At 36.0% G+C, this 15406-nt stretch overlaps 1 protein-coding gene across 1 annotated transcript in view; it reads right to left on the bottom strand.

The window, feature by feature from the left end:
* The window catches only part of LOC129223332 (sushi, von Willebrand factor type A, EGF and pentraxin domain-containing protein 1-like), a 161484-nt gene that overhangs the window by 45760 nt on the left and 100318 nt on the right, over positions 1–15406 (bottom strand). The window contains 6 exon segments of the mRNA XM_054857898.1: positions 958–1337; positions 2286–2479; positions 6776–7123; positions 9586–9800; positions 10648–10923; positions 13126–13320. Of these exon segments, the coding sequence (XP_054713873.1) occupies positions 958–1337; positions 2286–2479; positions 6776–7123; positions 9586–9800; positions 10648–10923; positions 13126–13320 (1608 nt within the window).

Genomic DNA, 15406 nt, shown 5'->3' with positions numbered 1-15406 from the left:
CATATTCATTGGGACTAGGTTTTTTTTTCTTTTGATTGTTATTTTTTAAATTTGTAAATGCTATCCCCCCTCCCCCCCCCCCCCCACCCAAAAAAAAAAAAGCAACAGACACTGTGCACAATTAAGCTGGATTTAGTATTTGCTAATATTTGGATTAAACAGTTCTGTAGAAAAAACAAAAGAGAGTTTAGATTTTCATCCTGCTCTGCTGGTCAATGAAAATAAAATGCAAATGTTGCTTAATAAAAATTAATAAAATTGTTGTCAATGCATTTTCAACTTTTGATTGCAAAATAAGTTTCCATTCATGATATACTTCACATGCTTTAAACAATAGGATGGGATTTAATAACTAATTCTGATATCTAAATGTTGGAAACAACATTGGCAGTCAATGTATTAAATATATTACACAACTTGAATAATAAATTTCAAGCGAAATCTGCCTAAACTAATAAACTTTAACCTAAGAAGTGCATGTAGAATGCAGAGCAATTTATTTCATGGAAAATTGCCTTAGCAAACAAAATTACTTTTAAAATTTTAATGTATATAACACAGTTAATTGCGGGATTTAGGAAGAAACTCTGCCAATATTCTTAGCTTGGTCAAATAATTAATAAAGCACATAAATTCTACTTCTCATGCACAAAACCAATTAAATTAAAGGAAAGAATCTATTAAACATGTTCTGAAACTTTATCAAAATATTGACTTGATCTAAATGTTCATTTTAATTTTCAGATTAAACTTTAAAAGATAAATTATGTCCTTGTGGATAATGCAGTCTTTTTTTTTCTCTTTGGCTAAAGAATTTTTAATTATTCTTTATTTTATTGACAAATACTGAAATTTGTAAGAGTTACCATGTTATTTTAACTGATTTTATCTAATTTCTCTTACAACTAAAAAAACAATCAATACTTTAAATAAACATTGAATATATAATCATCTTACGTTTTCTGCAATCTTCTCCGGTAAAGTTAAATGGACACTTGCAATAAAAGCCATTCGTGAGATCGATGCATTGTGCAGTGGGAGGGCACGAATTCGGAAGACAGTCTGAAATATCTTCTTCACACAGAGAGCCAGTGAATCCAGGTGGACAATTGCATCGGAATCTTTCGCCCACATCTTCGCATGTGGCACCGTTCTGGCACACGTTTTCTTCGCATGCATTATAGTCCAGTTGGCATCCCATGCCAGTGAATTCTGCCGGACATGTGCAGTTTAATCCGCTGCCATAATCATTGCAAATGCCACCGTGCTGACACGGGGTTCCGATGCAGCGCTCTGGGGAAGTCTGGCACCTTTTGCCATCTGTGCCAGAGGGGCATCTGAAAGAGAAAATATGGTTTGATATGCAAAATATTCCATACAATACAAATACAGTACAAATGTGATGACCAGCAACAGGCTTTTCCTAGTCAATTTACTAGTCCTTAATGAAGATCAATAGGCCCCTGAAAACTATTCTAACCCCTTGCTGTAGGACGAGGCCAGAGAAAACTCTGGTGGAGGCCCACAGCGGTTCTGACGTGCAAATCTACCCCTTTTCTCATTACAGCCTCTTACGATACGCTGTTAAAAGTGCCCACAACTCTACTAAAGTAGTAATTTACCTGATTTTCAGGTTAGCTTGAGACTTGACTAGCTTAAAACAATGACCCCTTGTTCTGCTTTTTGTGCAAAAAAAAGCCCATATTTAAATATCTGAATCATGTCTTCTTTGACTCTCCGTTGCTTCAGGCTATACGTATCTTTTTTTTTTCAGAATAAATTCCTCGTGATTAAGATGAATAAGTCAACAGTTTTATACCTCTGAAGGAATGAAAGGAATTCAACAACTAAATAAGAGGGAAATTGGTTAATGTTTGTTTGTTGTCCTGCCCCATAGCTGTGGGGAAGACTTCTGTGGTTGGATTTTTAATAAGTACATAGTACAAGTTTAAATTTATAAACAGGACAACACAGAAAATATTTACATTTCAAGAGAAAGAGGAAATGACACCCGCAGAACACCAGTGAGAATTGAACCTACAACCTCCAACAAGTGTTTCCACAGCTCGGCCATGGATGCCCCAGGTGTTGCAAAAGGCATATTTCAAAAACTTTTAGTGCAGTTGACAAGAATCTCCATGCACTTTTAAAGAATTGCATTTAAGTTAGCTAGCAGACTCAAATGCATTTTCAGTCAAAACATTCAATTTTTAAAAATCAGGCTTTTAAAGTCAACAATAAGTCCCTGTGTCTGTTTTAAGGCAGATTAGAGAATTGGTACTTACACACAGAAATAATCTTGGAAGAGGTCAATGCACTTGGCGTTGTTGAGGCAAGGGTCTCCACTGCATCCACCAATGTCTTGTTCACAGCGCTCTCCTGTCCAACCCTGTGGACACTGGCAGCGGAATCCATTCACAGTGTCGGTACAGATGCCATTGTTGAGGCAAGGGCTGGACATGCACTCATTGATATTAAACTAGAAAGAATCAAAATTGCACTTAATTACCCATAAAAGCTAATTGTTTCGAATTTTACATTTATGATTAATCTTTACTAATAATAAAGCTGAAAGTCTCTCTGTCCGGAGGATGTCTGGATGTCTGTAGGATGTCTGTGACGCGCATAGCGCCTAGACAGTTCGGCCAATTTTCAGGAAATTTGGCACAAAGTTAGTATGTAGCATGGGAGTGTGCACCTCGAAGCGATTTTTCGAAAATTCGATTTTGTTCTTTTTCTATTCCAATTTTAAGCCCATTTTCACAGAAATTTAATAAAATGGGAAAGAATCTTTATCTTTATCTTTATCTTCTTCTTTACTAATAATAAAGCAGAAAGTCTCTCTGTCCGGAGGATGTCTGTAGGATGTCTGTAGGATATCTGTAGGATGTCTGTGACGCGCATAGCGCCTAGACCGTTCGGCCGATTTTCATGAAATTTGGCACAAAGTTAGTATGTAGCATGGGGATGTGCACCTCGAAGCGATTTTTCGAAAATTCGATGTGGTTTTTTTTTTATTCAAATTTTAAGAAAAAAAAAACTATCATAAATTACGAAATTATCATAACGTGAAATCGTACCATGGGCGCAAGCCAATGGGTGAGATACGAAATTATCATAACGTGGAACTGTAACGTCGGTACAAGCCAATTGTCGAGAAAATTCACCATACATTATTTGTAAATATATACAAGCGAACCAAAAGACCTTTAATTTTTCTATTACGGGCGAAGCCGTGCGGGTGCCACTAGTTACTAATAATAAAGCTGAAAGTCTCTCTGTCCGGAGGATGTCTGAATGTCTGTAGGATGTCTGTGACGCGCATAGCGCCTAGACCGTTCGGCCGATTTTCATGAAATTTGGCACAAAGTTAGTATGTAGCATGGGGGTGTGCACCTCAAAGCGATTTTTCGAAAATTCGATTTTGTTCTTTTTCTATTCCAATTTTAAGCCCATTTTTCACAGAAATTTAATAAAATGGGAAAGAATCTTTATCTTTATCTTCTTTACTAATAATAAAGCTGAAAGTCTCTCTGTCCGGAGGATGTCTGGATGTCTGTAGGATGTCTGTGACGCGCATAGCGCCTAGATCGTTCGGCCGATTTTCATGAAATTTGGCACAATGTTAGTTTGTAGCATGGGGGTGTGCACCTTGAAGCGATTTTTCGAAAATTCGATATTGTTCTTTTTCTATTCCAATTTTAAGAACAAAATTATCATAAGATCGACGAGTAAATTACGAAATTATCATAACGTGGAACCGTTACATGGGCAGAAGCCAATTGGCGAGATACGAAATTATCATAACGTGGAACTGTAACATGGGTACAAGCCAATTGGCGAGAAAATTCACCATTCATTATTTGTAAATATACAGGCGAACCAAAAAACCTTTTAATTTTTCTATTACGGGCAAAGCCGTGCGGGTACCACTAGTCATAAATAAAACAGTAGTTTATCATTTAACCCAGGGTTACCCAACATTTTCTTACTACAAAACGTTTTGACAACGTCCGAGTTCCATGTAACCTTAATGCCGATGCACTAATATTCATTCAAAATATTTTTTAAAGATTCAATGCTCATATTAAATGATAATGACATCAAAAATAATCTTTATAAAAGAGTTTGACGGCAGCAATAGGACAAAAAAGTGCAGAAAAATATAAGTTTTAGTTCTAATCAAACCTGTAAGTTATATTGATTTAATACAAAACTTAAAATGTGTCAGAATAACAGTCAAAGTGTCTGAACAGTTAATATAAAAATCATGTCACACTACCGCAGCTAGAATATACCTTCTGGGGGTGGTTGTTATGAGTTCTTACATGAACATTCTATCGCGAAATTAGAGAATGTCTAATTTCACCGGTGATTCACTGGAAATATTAGGTCTATTGTGAATGATTTTGGTATGCAAATGTTAACATTCACTGGCTAATGTCTACATTTGTCAAATCTTGGGATTTTTTACAGTAGCATGTATACTGCCATCGGAAGGTAAAGCACAGCATTTGCAGAAATTAGTTTTTGACATATTTGAAAGAAATGCATTTTGGATTCCATACTAACAAAAGGGAAATGTTGAAATTTGACTTTTTTTTTAGTGCTTTACTTTCAGCAGAAACCAAATAAACAAACTTATGCGATGAAACTGCAGTACAATAGATGACAAAAATGCAAAAAAAAAAAAAAAAGAAAGAAAGAAAGAAATTTTTGCAGATACTGCACTTTACCTTCCCCCAGCATTTTAAACTACTACATCAGAATTGACAATAAGCGTTAAAATCAAGGGCTCTGGGGAGAAAGGGGAGGGTGGCTGCAAATTCTTCATTGTTGTGCATGTGATAATATATTGAAAGTAGCCCTCTACTAAAAAAATGAACTTTAGTCTGTGCATATGATCCAAATTTCCAAGAAGTCGCCACTCCATCAAGTGGCTATGATCAACATTTCAAACTGTGTTCACTCCAGGGTTGCCAATCCTCCCCCAATTTCCAGTGGCATAAACTCCCCCCCCCCCCCAAAAAAAAAAAATCCTCCAATGCTCTTTCTCTTTTTTATTTTTCAGTTCTCTTGTTTTATTTCATTTATTTTTTTCAAATATTTTTAAATTATTTATTTTTAAATATTTTTATTTATTTTTAAATATTTTATTTATTTATTCATTTATTTTTAGTTATTATTACTATTATTGTTTCAATAGAAAAGTTGTGTGCTATACCAATGACACACACACTCACAAAATGAAATAAAATATCAACAGGATGTATCAAAAAAGAGTAAAATAAATAATTTAAATTCCAAATTAATCAAGAAATAAATTTAACAAATTAAACCCCCCCCAAAAGAAATTGATGATGCAACTTACGTCATGCCCCCCCTCCGTGAACACCCCTGATTCACCCATCCTCAAGGGTAAAAATATTTCTGGTACAACTGTTGTAACACATAGGACTCAGAAAACAAAACAGAATGCATGAGACATAAAAGCTATTGCAACTATTCCAGGGCTACCAACCGCTCCGAAAAAATGTCAAAACTCCGCAAAGTTCTTTTGCTCCTCATTTCCCGGTCTAAAGTTTTAAAGCTTAAATTTCATTATTTTATCATAACAAACAGAAAATATGGGAAATTACATATGCTTATACTCAAAGACTGAAATAATGTTTAAAGCTCTTTTATTAATTTTAAAAATAAACATTTTTATACGCGTGCTTAAATTGATTTATTAAAGCTATAAAACAGTTTTGGATTCGTGGTTTTAGTTATTTTTATTGACTTTGATACAAAATCCCGAACTGCATAGCGAACTTTTAAATTGCTCCTCAAAATCACCACATATGCTCCTCAAATTGTTTCTCCAAGGTTGGCAACCCTGCTATTCTTGCATCTTCTTTACTAATAATAAATCTGAAAGTCTCTCTGTCCAGATCTCTCTCTCCCTGTCTGTCAGGATCTCTGTTAGATCTAGGCGCACAGCGCCTAGACTGTTCAGCTGATTTTCATGAAATTTAGCACAAAGTTAGTTTGTAGCATAGGAGTGTGCACCTCGAAGTGATTTTTCGAAAATTCGAATTGGTTCTTTTTTTCCCCCAATTTTAAGAACATTTTCCTGAGCAAAATTATCATAAAATAGACGAGTAAAATATGAAATTTATCATAACGTGGAGCCATAACATGGGCACAAGCCAATTGGCGAGAAAATTCACCATACATTATTAGTAATTATACAGGCAAACCAAAAGAGCTTTCAATTTTTTATTACCGGCAAAGCCAGGCGGGTACCACTAGTTTGTAATAAATAAATACAAATACAATACAAATACAAAAGTGACGACCAGCAACAGGCTCTGGGCTCAGCTAGACTGGTCCTAGTCAATTTACAATCCCCAGTGAAGATCAATGGCCCTCTTAAAACTATCTACTCCCTTGCTCATTACCACCTCTTCCGGTAAACTGTTCCAAGGTTCCACTACCCTGTTATTTTATATTATAATAAAATAATAAATAACCTATAATAATTTTTCCTAATATCCATGTTAGCCTGAGATTTAAATAGCTTAAAACAATGACCCCTTGTCCTGTTTTCAGTGCTAAACTTCAGCCCCGTAACATCTTTCGTTTTAATAAATTTAAACAACTGAATCATGTCCCCTCGGTCTCTTCTTTGCTCAAGACTGTACATTTTTAGCCTTCTAAGCCTGGATAAACAACATAAGTAACAATAGCTTTCAGAACAAGAGTAAATATACGAAAAAACCCACAAACCAACCTCGCAGAGCTCTCCAGTAAAACCGGGATTGCACATGCACTTGAAGGCATTGTCCATATCGACACACTTCTCGGTGCCACTCGGATTGCAGGGGCTGCTGACGCACTCGTCCACTTCGGCCTCGCACTGGAGCCCCACATACCCTGGGCGGCACTGGCACGCAAAGCCATTGATGAGGTCGAAGCAGGTGCCGCCATTCTGGCACGGCTCCTCCTCACAGGCATCGATGGGATGCTGGCAGCGAGAGCCAGTGTATCCCGGCTCACAGTGGCACTTGTATCCGTCCACCAGGTCCACGCATTCCCCGCCGTTGGCACAGGGATTGCTGCTGCATTCGTCGATATCCACCTAAAGGATGATTGAGTATCGTCAGGAGTTCAGCCACTTCGAGAAATTCTTTAAATGGCGACACGGTTCTGGAGAAAAACGCGGGAGATTTATTTACAGCTGTTTACAAGAAATTGTTGGCCTAGCGCCCCTTAAATTACAATTAACAAGTTTTAACTAGTTTTTCTCACCACTTATTACTTTCTTCTATATCTAATATATAGAAGAAAGTATTGGATTCGTGCAAATTTTCGAATTTCGAAGGATTCGAACGTTTTGAGGTGTGCTGAGTCCATTTCGACCATTTTTGGAAAATGTCTGTCTGTCTGTGTGTGTGTGTGTGTATGTGTGTCACGTCTGTGTGTGACCAGTTTTTTGTGGCCGCGCTACAGCAAAAACTACTGCATGAAATTGAACGAAATTTGGTACACATATGTGCCTCTATGTGAACTTGTGCCCATTGGTTTTTGGCGCGAATTCCTCCAAGGGGGGTGGAGCAATGGGACGTTTTTTGAGTTATGCGTGATTGCTATTCCTCAGGAAGTAACTGGCGGAATCAAACAAAATTTGGTCCACATGTTGCCCCTAACAGGAGTAGGAGTTGATTCAATTTTGGTGTCAATAGCTCAAACGGGGGTTGAGTTATAGAACGTTTTTTGTCGTCAATTGTGACTGCTGTATCTCAGGAAATAACGAACGGAATCAAACAAACAATTTTTGACAAGTAGCCCTTAGTGGGTATAAGAGCTGATTTTATTTTGGTGTCAACAGCTAAAAGGGGGGTAGCGCAATCGCCCGTTCTTTTTTTCCATTGTGAGTGCCCTATCTCAAGAAGTAATGCTACGTTCTGGTTGAAATTTGGAATATATGTGAATCCATACGTAAACAGGCATTGGTTCAATTTTGACGCCAATCGCTCCAAGAGGTGTTGATTTTTTTTTTTTGCGAATAAAAATAGCTTTATTAATGCAACAATAAGAAAGATAAATCGTAATAGATTGTCGTCTGCGTATTTCTCGTGATTTTAATTGTATGGAAATGATCGGAAATATTATCTCAATGATTTAAAATTTTTAACTGTTGCCATCTTATGTTTGTTAATAAATAAAATATTTGTAATTAATTCAGGCAAGGCTTTTAAAGTAACTTTCGATTTTCGCTCTTTGCTTTGCTTTTGCGATAATTCAGACATTGGGATGGTCGTCAAGTTTTTGCATGTGTAATTTTGTTTTTGTTTGTAATATTGCTTCTGCGTCAAGCATGGGGAGGGATCAGAAAAAGGAAAAATATAGAAGAAAGTTTCGTGATGGCCACAACATACTAGTCTCATGATAGTATCAGTCAACTGCCTAATCCTAGTGTGGGAGAAATTTTTCAACGATGTTTTTCTACCTTCTAATGCGGATACCTGATGATGTATCTCGCACGTGCAGTTGCCCATCTATGACATCACGATCTTTACGTAATCGACGAAGCATTGTAACTGATCGGCACATGCCCGATGCTCATTGGCCAGGTGCTATGCTGGTGTGTATCAGAAGGGGATTTGGCATCCGCATGCTAATGAGTTGACTTAGGACATAAGGAAAGGTTTTGAGTAGGAAATTGACTTCTTCGGCGTTTTTCTCTCTGGCTAGTTGACTCGAGCGCTCGTTTGCTTTTATGCAACGACACGGGTTTAATTTTAATAGATAGTTTATAGATTGATATAGCTCAGCTCTAGTTCGCGTTATTTTCAAATGTTTTTAATAATCTTAAACTAACTTTACTAAATTACCAAATAAATTCGGTTTTTATTTTAAGTTGTCTTCAACTATTTTTCATCATGCATTTCTAGTCATATACTTAATTAGGTTATCGCATTTGGAGGTTATTAGGCTTGAGCATTCTCTTTCTCATTAGAAATATCGTTAGCAGCTGCTAAATTAACCGTAGCAATTAGGCAAATATCAATTAACACCGTAAACTCAACGGTTACACGCGTATTTACATCAAAATACGCGAAAACACAGCGCCAAGGCTAATACACGCTTTCCAGCCCACGGCTCAGACCAGTCTAACTTTTTATATCGTACGGAAACTATTTATAAATCCTAGAGATGTTTCGACAAAATTCGAAATGCTTCTCGATGTTTTCTTTTCATTCCATTCACAAATCTTATCGTTCAGAAATGGAGGGACCATATACTTTATTCGAATATTAGGGGGTTGTATGTACATTACAAGAAGCTATTTACAGGTTACGTTACCAAGATAATTTTAGATGAAAGACAATGGAATAAATGCCAAACTTAGCCAGATTACAACAAATTAATCATAAAAATAATTACTATTTATAGAATTTGTAACGGTATTAATTCCGAAAATAATACAACCCTTTATCTTGAACTTCAGGGGAAAAAAAGAAAAATTTGAGATAAGCAGGTTTTTCTTCACACATCATTTATGTTTTCCTTGTGGTTCATATTTATAAGATCACCTACCTCACAAGAAGGCCCAGTCCATCCAGGGAAGCATAAACAACTGTAGAAGAACAGGTGGTCCACACACAGCCCATTAAGGCATGGGTCATACGCACAGAGATTGTACTTCATCTGACAGCGCTTGCCTCCAAATCCAGGTGGGCAATCACAAGCAAAATCATTTACCAAATCAGTACAATTAGCTCCAAGCAGGCAGGGTTGTTCAGCACAGTCATCTATCAGGAAGGAAAGAATATAAAAGGGTGAAAAGATTATCAATTGGCACACAAGTTAGCAAAAGTTGAAACAGAAACACTTAAGAAAATAAATACAGTACAACCTTGTTTATCTAGACTAACTGGGACCAAAGGCAATCTGGATAAATGAAAATCTGGATAATCTGGGCAATAAGCAAAACACATTCTTAAGCAAGCAGACTTATCTTTTACTACAGCAAAAAACGATGCTTTGCAACAAAATTGAAGAGGATTTGTTTCATGCAAACACTTTATAATTTACAAATCAGCAGCACTGCTATCAGACTGAGGTTCCAAGTTCATTATGTTGTTAGTAAAATAAATTATAATAATTGAACGAACTATGGGGGAGTTATACATTGAATCAAAGTAAAAAGTGAATATTTGGCATATTAATAGTACCACTCTAGAAATCATAATTTAAAATTATTCATATTTTAAATCAACAAATTTGACGGGGGCCGGATAAACAAGATTCTACTGTTTTAAGAGATTTTTTTCAAAAGTTCACTTTGCCGACAAACTTTCATTAGGCCAAAAAATGTCAGTTTTGATCACTTTTGCCTGTTTTAATTCAAAAAGCAGTCATTTATTTTAAACAGTAACAGAGTTAAGTGTGGGAATGGCATTTTCCTGCATAATTCCCCAACTACAGCACTGTTATGAATTGAAGAGATGTAATCATGGATCCAAATATATCTACTTCACACCTAAGTTTCATTGATAAACCACCACAAAGTTGTGACAAACAGTTTTTAGATGATTTGCATATGAAGTAAAAGATAACTTTTCAGATTTTTAACAGTTAAGAACTTTCAAACTTTACCTATATTAACATCACAGGTTGGTCCTGTAAGACCAGGAGGACAAATGCAGGTATATCTTCCTTGGAGCAACGGTTTGCAAGTGGCCCCATTCAGGCAAGGATTCTCGGCAGAAGTACAAGGGTCCACAGTGACGTTGCAAGAGGGTCCTTCATATCCCGAGCGGCACAAGCAGTTGAAGGTGCCACGCCCGGGCAGATCCTGGCACATTGCCCGTTCTGGACAGGTGCCATTTCGACATTCCGACTGTTCCAATTGGCACTGCATGCCAGAGTATCCTGGAAAGAAATGACCGTAGATAATCAGCCAATCACATGCTTTTAATAAAATATCTTGTTTATAGCCATTATTTTTTACTCATAAATTTGATATAAATTTTTAAAATATTGAAAATAATTTAATAGTTATTGCTACATTGGACTTGACACAACTGCAAACAAGTTGATTCCTGGTGAAGAACAGAATCACAAAGAGCCAAGGTATGCCCCTTGTCAGTTATGTCACCGGGCCCATCCCACCCCCCAAAAAACGAAAAGGGGGAAAAGAAGAAAAAAAGGGGGAAAAAAGGAAAAAAGTGGGGCGGGGGAGAAAAAATTAACGCTGTTTACAAGAAAACAATTAACTCTATTTTAACTGCCACAACAGTAAATATTAAAAAAGTAAATTTAACTTAATCTTTATGTTTTCTCTTATTTGGAGTCCTCCCCCCCCCTTTTTTTTCTTCTTTTCTTTCTTTTATTTTCTGAGTCAGTGTCCCTGGCCCTCCCCCCCCCCCTTCCCAAGGTCCGGGCCCTTAGTTTCCAACTAGGCTGACATGGCCTCTTATTGGGCCTGGTGAAGAATACATCGCAGCCCAATATTATAGGGTGTTGACTTCAATGGAATAAACTGTTCATTACTATGGACTCAGAGCCAGTTGCTAACAACTATTCTGCCGCGTGCAGGTAAACGGCAGTATCTGCAGAAATGAGTTTTTGAGATATTTGAAGAAACGCGTTTTGGATTCAATACTAATGATAGGGAACCCTTTTTTTTTTCGCCCTTTTTTCAGAGGAAACCAAACAAACAAACAAGTTTGTAAAATAAAGCTAACATACAATAGGAAACAAAAATTAAAATAAAAATTTTTTTGTTACCCTTTAGGTGCCCACAGGAGCATTGTCTGCTCTAGTTCAATACAGGTATCTTTTTAAATGATGTTTTGAGATAAACACATTAAAAGATCTATTTTTCCAATCGATATAACAGGACAGGCGGGAAGGAAAATTAAATTTGAGAGCAAAAATGAATTGAAATTCAACATTAATTGGTATAGAACTAGACAAAGCATGGATCACTTTATATATCAATGTAGAAATTTCAAAACCATTTTTTAACTCATTTTATTTTACTGTTCTATCTAAAGGACAGCTGAATCTTTAAAAATAACATTCTTTTCAAATTTAAACAAAATAAATAAATTGGGATAAAACCAGTTAAAGATGTCTTAATATTGAACTAAAGCACTGATATATGTACTAAAAAAAATATTTCTTTGCTTTGACTTTGATATACTAAACATTACATTAAACTTTCAATTTAGGCATTTCAGATTAGTTTTACTTCAAAAGCTTTGTAAACCTATGGCAAAACAAAGGAGAAGATAAAATAAGTCATAATTTTGGAAATAAATAAAGTCCTATGGGGGCATGTGGCAATAGTTGTGTTTGAGCATTATAAATTTGGTAAGAAAATTTTCTTTTTCTTCTGAAGTTTTAACTGATACAAAAACTGTTCTATGCTACATGAAATACACCGCCAGCTCAGTCATTCCAGCCGAGGACTGCAATTTCGTGCTTATTAGCACTCATCAGCCCGGCATAGGAAAGTGACTGAGCAGGAGGTGGAAAACCTCTTAAGGAAGCCAAGAGTGCCAAATAAACTGGTAGCTAATACAAAATTAGCATTAACCAGACGAGTGACCAAAGCAATAGTTTGGTTCAACTCGAAGATTAAAGGCCAAGGCATGGTATTTTCAGTAAGTTACCCCCCCCCCCCCCATTAGGTAACTTACTGAAAATATTCTATGTTAATTGGAAAAAAAACACTCTTTTTTAATATTTACGCAGCAGAACTAAAATGGTTATGATTGTTCCTTATAATTTCCATAAAAAATATTTATCAGATGAATTTTTTAAAAAGAATGAGTACAAATGGTTAAGCTTTAAGTAACGGGAGATATTTCGGAAATTTTAGTTTAACCATTCACTAAAGATCAAGACATTTTTTTCCCCAACAATATAAAGCAAAACAAAGAGTTCTTTCCCTTTTAATCTGTTTAAAGTAAAAAAAAATTCAAACTGATTTTTCAGGAATTTAGCGTTTAAAAATTTTATTGTTTATTTTCAACGCTACAACATTAAACCTTCCCTACGACAAAACTGCACACATTTATGAAAACCACTTAGGTGTAATTAAGAAGAATGAAAGCATTAACTCACCAGGTGGACACATACACCTGTAACCTTGAGGGAGATCCACACAAGTACCTCCATTGTTGCAAGGTCGACTGGCACACTCGTCAATGTCCACTTCACAGAACTGTCCAGTGAACCCAGCGGGGCAATAGCACTTAGGTTGGTGCCTTTGCACCAAACAAACTCCGCCATTCTGACAAGTTTGGGCATTGCATAGAACTGCAAAAGATATGGAAACAAAGGAATTCATAAAAGTAAATGAAAATAATGATCATTTATTTACATGGTTTAAATCTGAATATTTTCCCCACAAAAAATTTTATTTTTCTTCTTAACATAATTTGCAATTTTCAATTACAAGAAGTACATACTAATGTAATTTACCTTCTTGTGTTAATTCTCGTTTCCTCTGATTTTTTTCTATTATGTTTTTTGCCACATTTGCTCTTTGTTGGTGGAATTACTTACTATTGTTATCTGTTTGACACATAGTAATTTTTCTTGGCTCGTTGATTGTTATTTTTTTCTCCGTTTTATACTTTTCCTGATTTTTTGTTTTCCCCTTTTTGCCTGATATTGCTTTTAGTTTATTGGACTGTTCCACTCTTTTTTCCCATTCCTATAGTTATTCCTTCTGCTTTCCCCCTTCGTTGTACACTTACAAAATTCTTCTTGGTTATTTATTTTTAGTCATCTTAACAGTTTTTCTTATAAATACAAATACAATACAAATACAAATGTGACGACCAGCAACAGGCTCTGGGCCCAGCTAGGCTGGTCCTAGTCAATTAATTAGTCCCCAATGAAGATCAATGGCCCTCTTAAAGCTATCCACTCCCTTGCTCATTACCGCCTCTTCCGGTAAGCTATTCCAAGTGCCCACGACCCTGCTAAAGTAGTAGTTTTTCCTGATTTCCAAGTTAGCCTGAGATTTAAATAGCTTAAAACAATGACCCCTTGTCCTGCTTTCCCCGCAAAAATTTAATCCATTTCCATCTTTCATTTTGATAAATTTAAATAACTGAATCATGTCCCCTCTGACTCTCCTTTGCTCCAGGCTGTACATGTTAAGCCTATTAAGTCTGGTATCATAATCTAAATCTGAGAGTCCCCTTACTAATTTAGTCACCCTTCTTTGAACCCTTTCCAATACAAAAATATCTTTCTTCAGATAAGGCGACCAAAACTGAACAGCATACTCCAAATGAGGTCTTACTAAACTCCTATATAAAGGCAGAAGAACCTTCTTAGATTTGTTTGAAATAGATCTATTGATGAACCCAACCATTTTGTTGGCTTTGTTACTAGCAATACTGCACTGTTGACAAAACTTGAAGTCCTGATTTATAAAGATACCCAGATCCATAACATTTTCTGCCTGATTTATGACTGAACCCTGTAAACGATATCTCATACGCTTATTTCCATGACCTAAGTGTAGCACTTGACATTTCCCTACATTAACTGCCATACCCCATTTATCTGCCCACTTAGTAATATGATCTAAATCCTCTTGCAGCTGGTTTACTTGTTCTTCATTTTCGACAATCCCCATAACTTTTACATCGTCAGCAAAACAATTCATGCTTCCAGAAATATTTTCATTGATGTCATTCATAAATATAATAAACAAAAGATCCCCTAAAACTGATCCCTGAGGAACCCCACTTAAAACATCGCTCCAATTAGAATGATTTCCTCTCACAACTACTCTTTGCTTCCTACCAGTAAGCCAATTTCTAACCCAAAGTAAAGTTTTTCCTCCTATTCCAATATCAGCTAACTTGCTGAGAAGAGCAACATGCGGTACCTTGTCAAAAGCTTTTTGAAAATCAATATAAACAACATCCACACATTTTTTGTTATCTAAAGCTGAGGTAACCTTGTCGTAGAAATGCAATAAATTAGTAGTACAGGATTTACCTTTCCTGAAACCATACTGCAAACTAGACAACAGACTATTAGTCTCTAAGAACTTCATGATCTTAATTTTGATCAAAGTTTCGAAAATCTTACAAATATAAGAAGCATTGAAAATATTCAAAATAACATCCACTAATTCCTCTGCACATTCAACTAAAATTTTTGAATAGATATTATCTGGTCCCGGAGCTTTAGTTGCTTTAATCTTTTTCAAATGAAATAAAACCTCCTCCCTGGAAAATACAAAATCCTCAAGCTGTATAATAGCTTGTGTCTTGTTAGTGTCAACTGTTGAGATACAGTTATCGTTAAACACACTGGAAAAAAAGTTATTTAGAACATTTGCAATATCCCTATCGTTTTGGATTAAATTTCCATGCTC

This window comes from Uloborus diversus, chromosome 5 (assembly GCF_026930045.1).
Source record: "Uloborus diversus isolate 005 chromosome 5, Udiv.v.3.1, whole genome shotgun sequence".
Taxonomy (NCBI): domain Eukaryota; kingdom Metazoa; phylum Arthropoda; class Arachnida; order Araneae; family Uloboridae; genus Uloborus; species Uloborus diversus.
The sequence above is the reverse complement of the archived record's forward strand: the minus strand, read 5'-3'. Positions and strand labels throughout refer to the sequence as shown.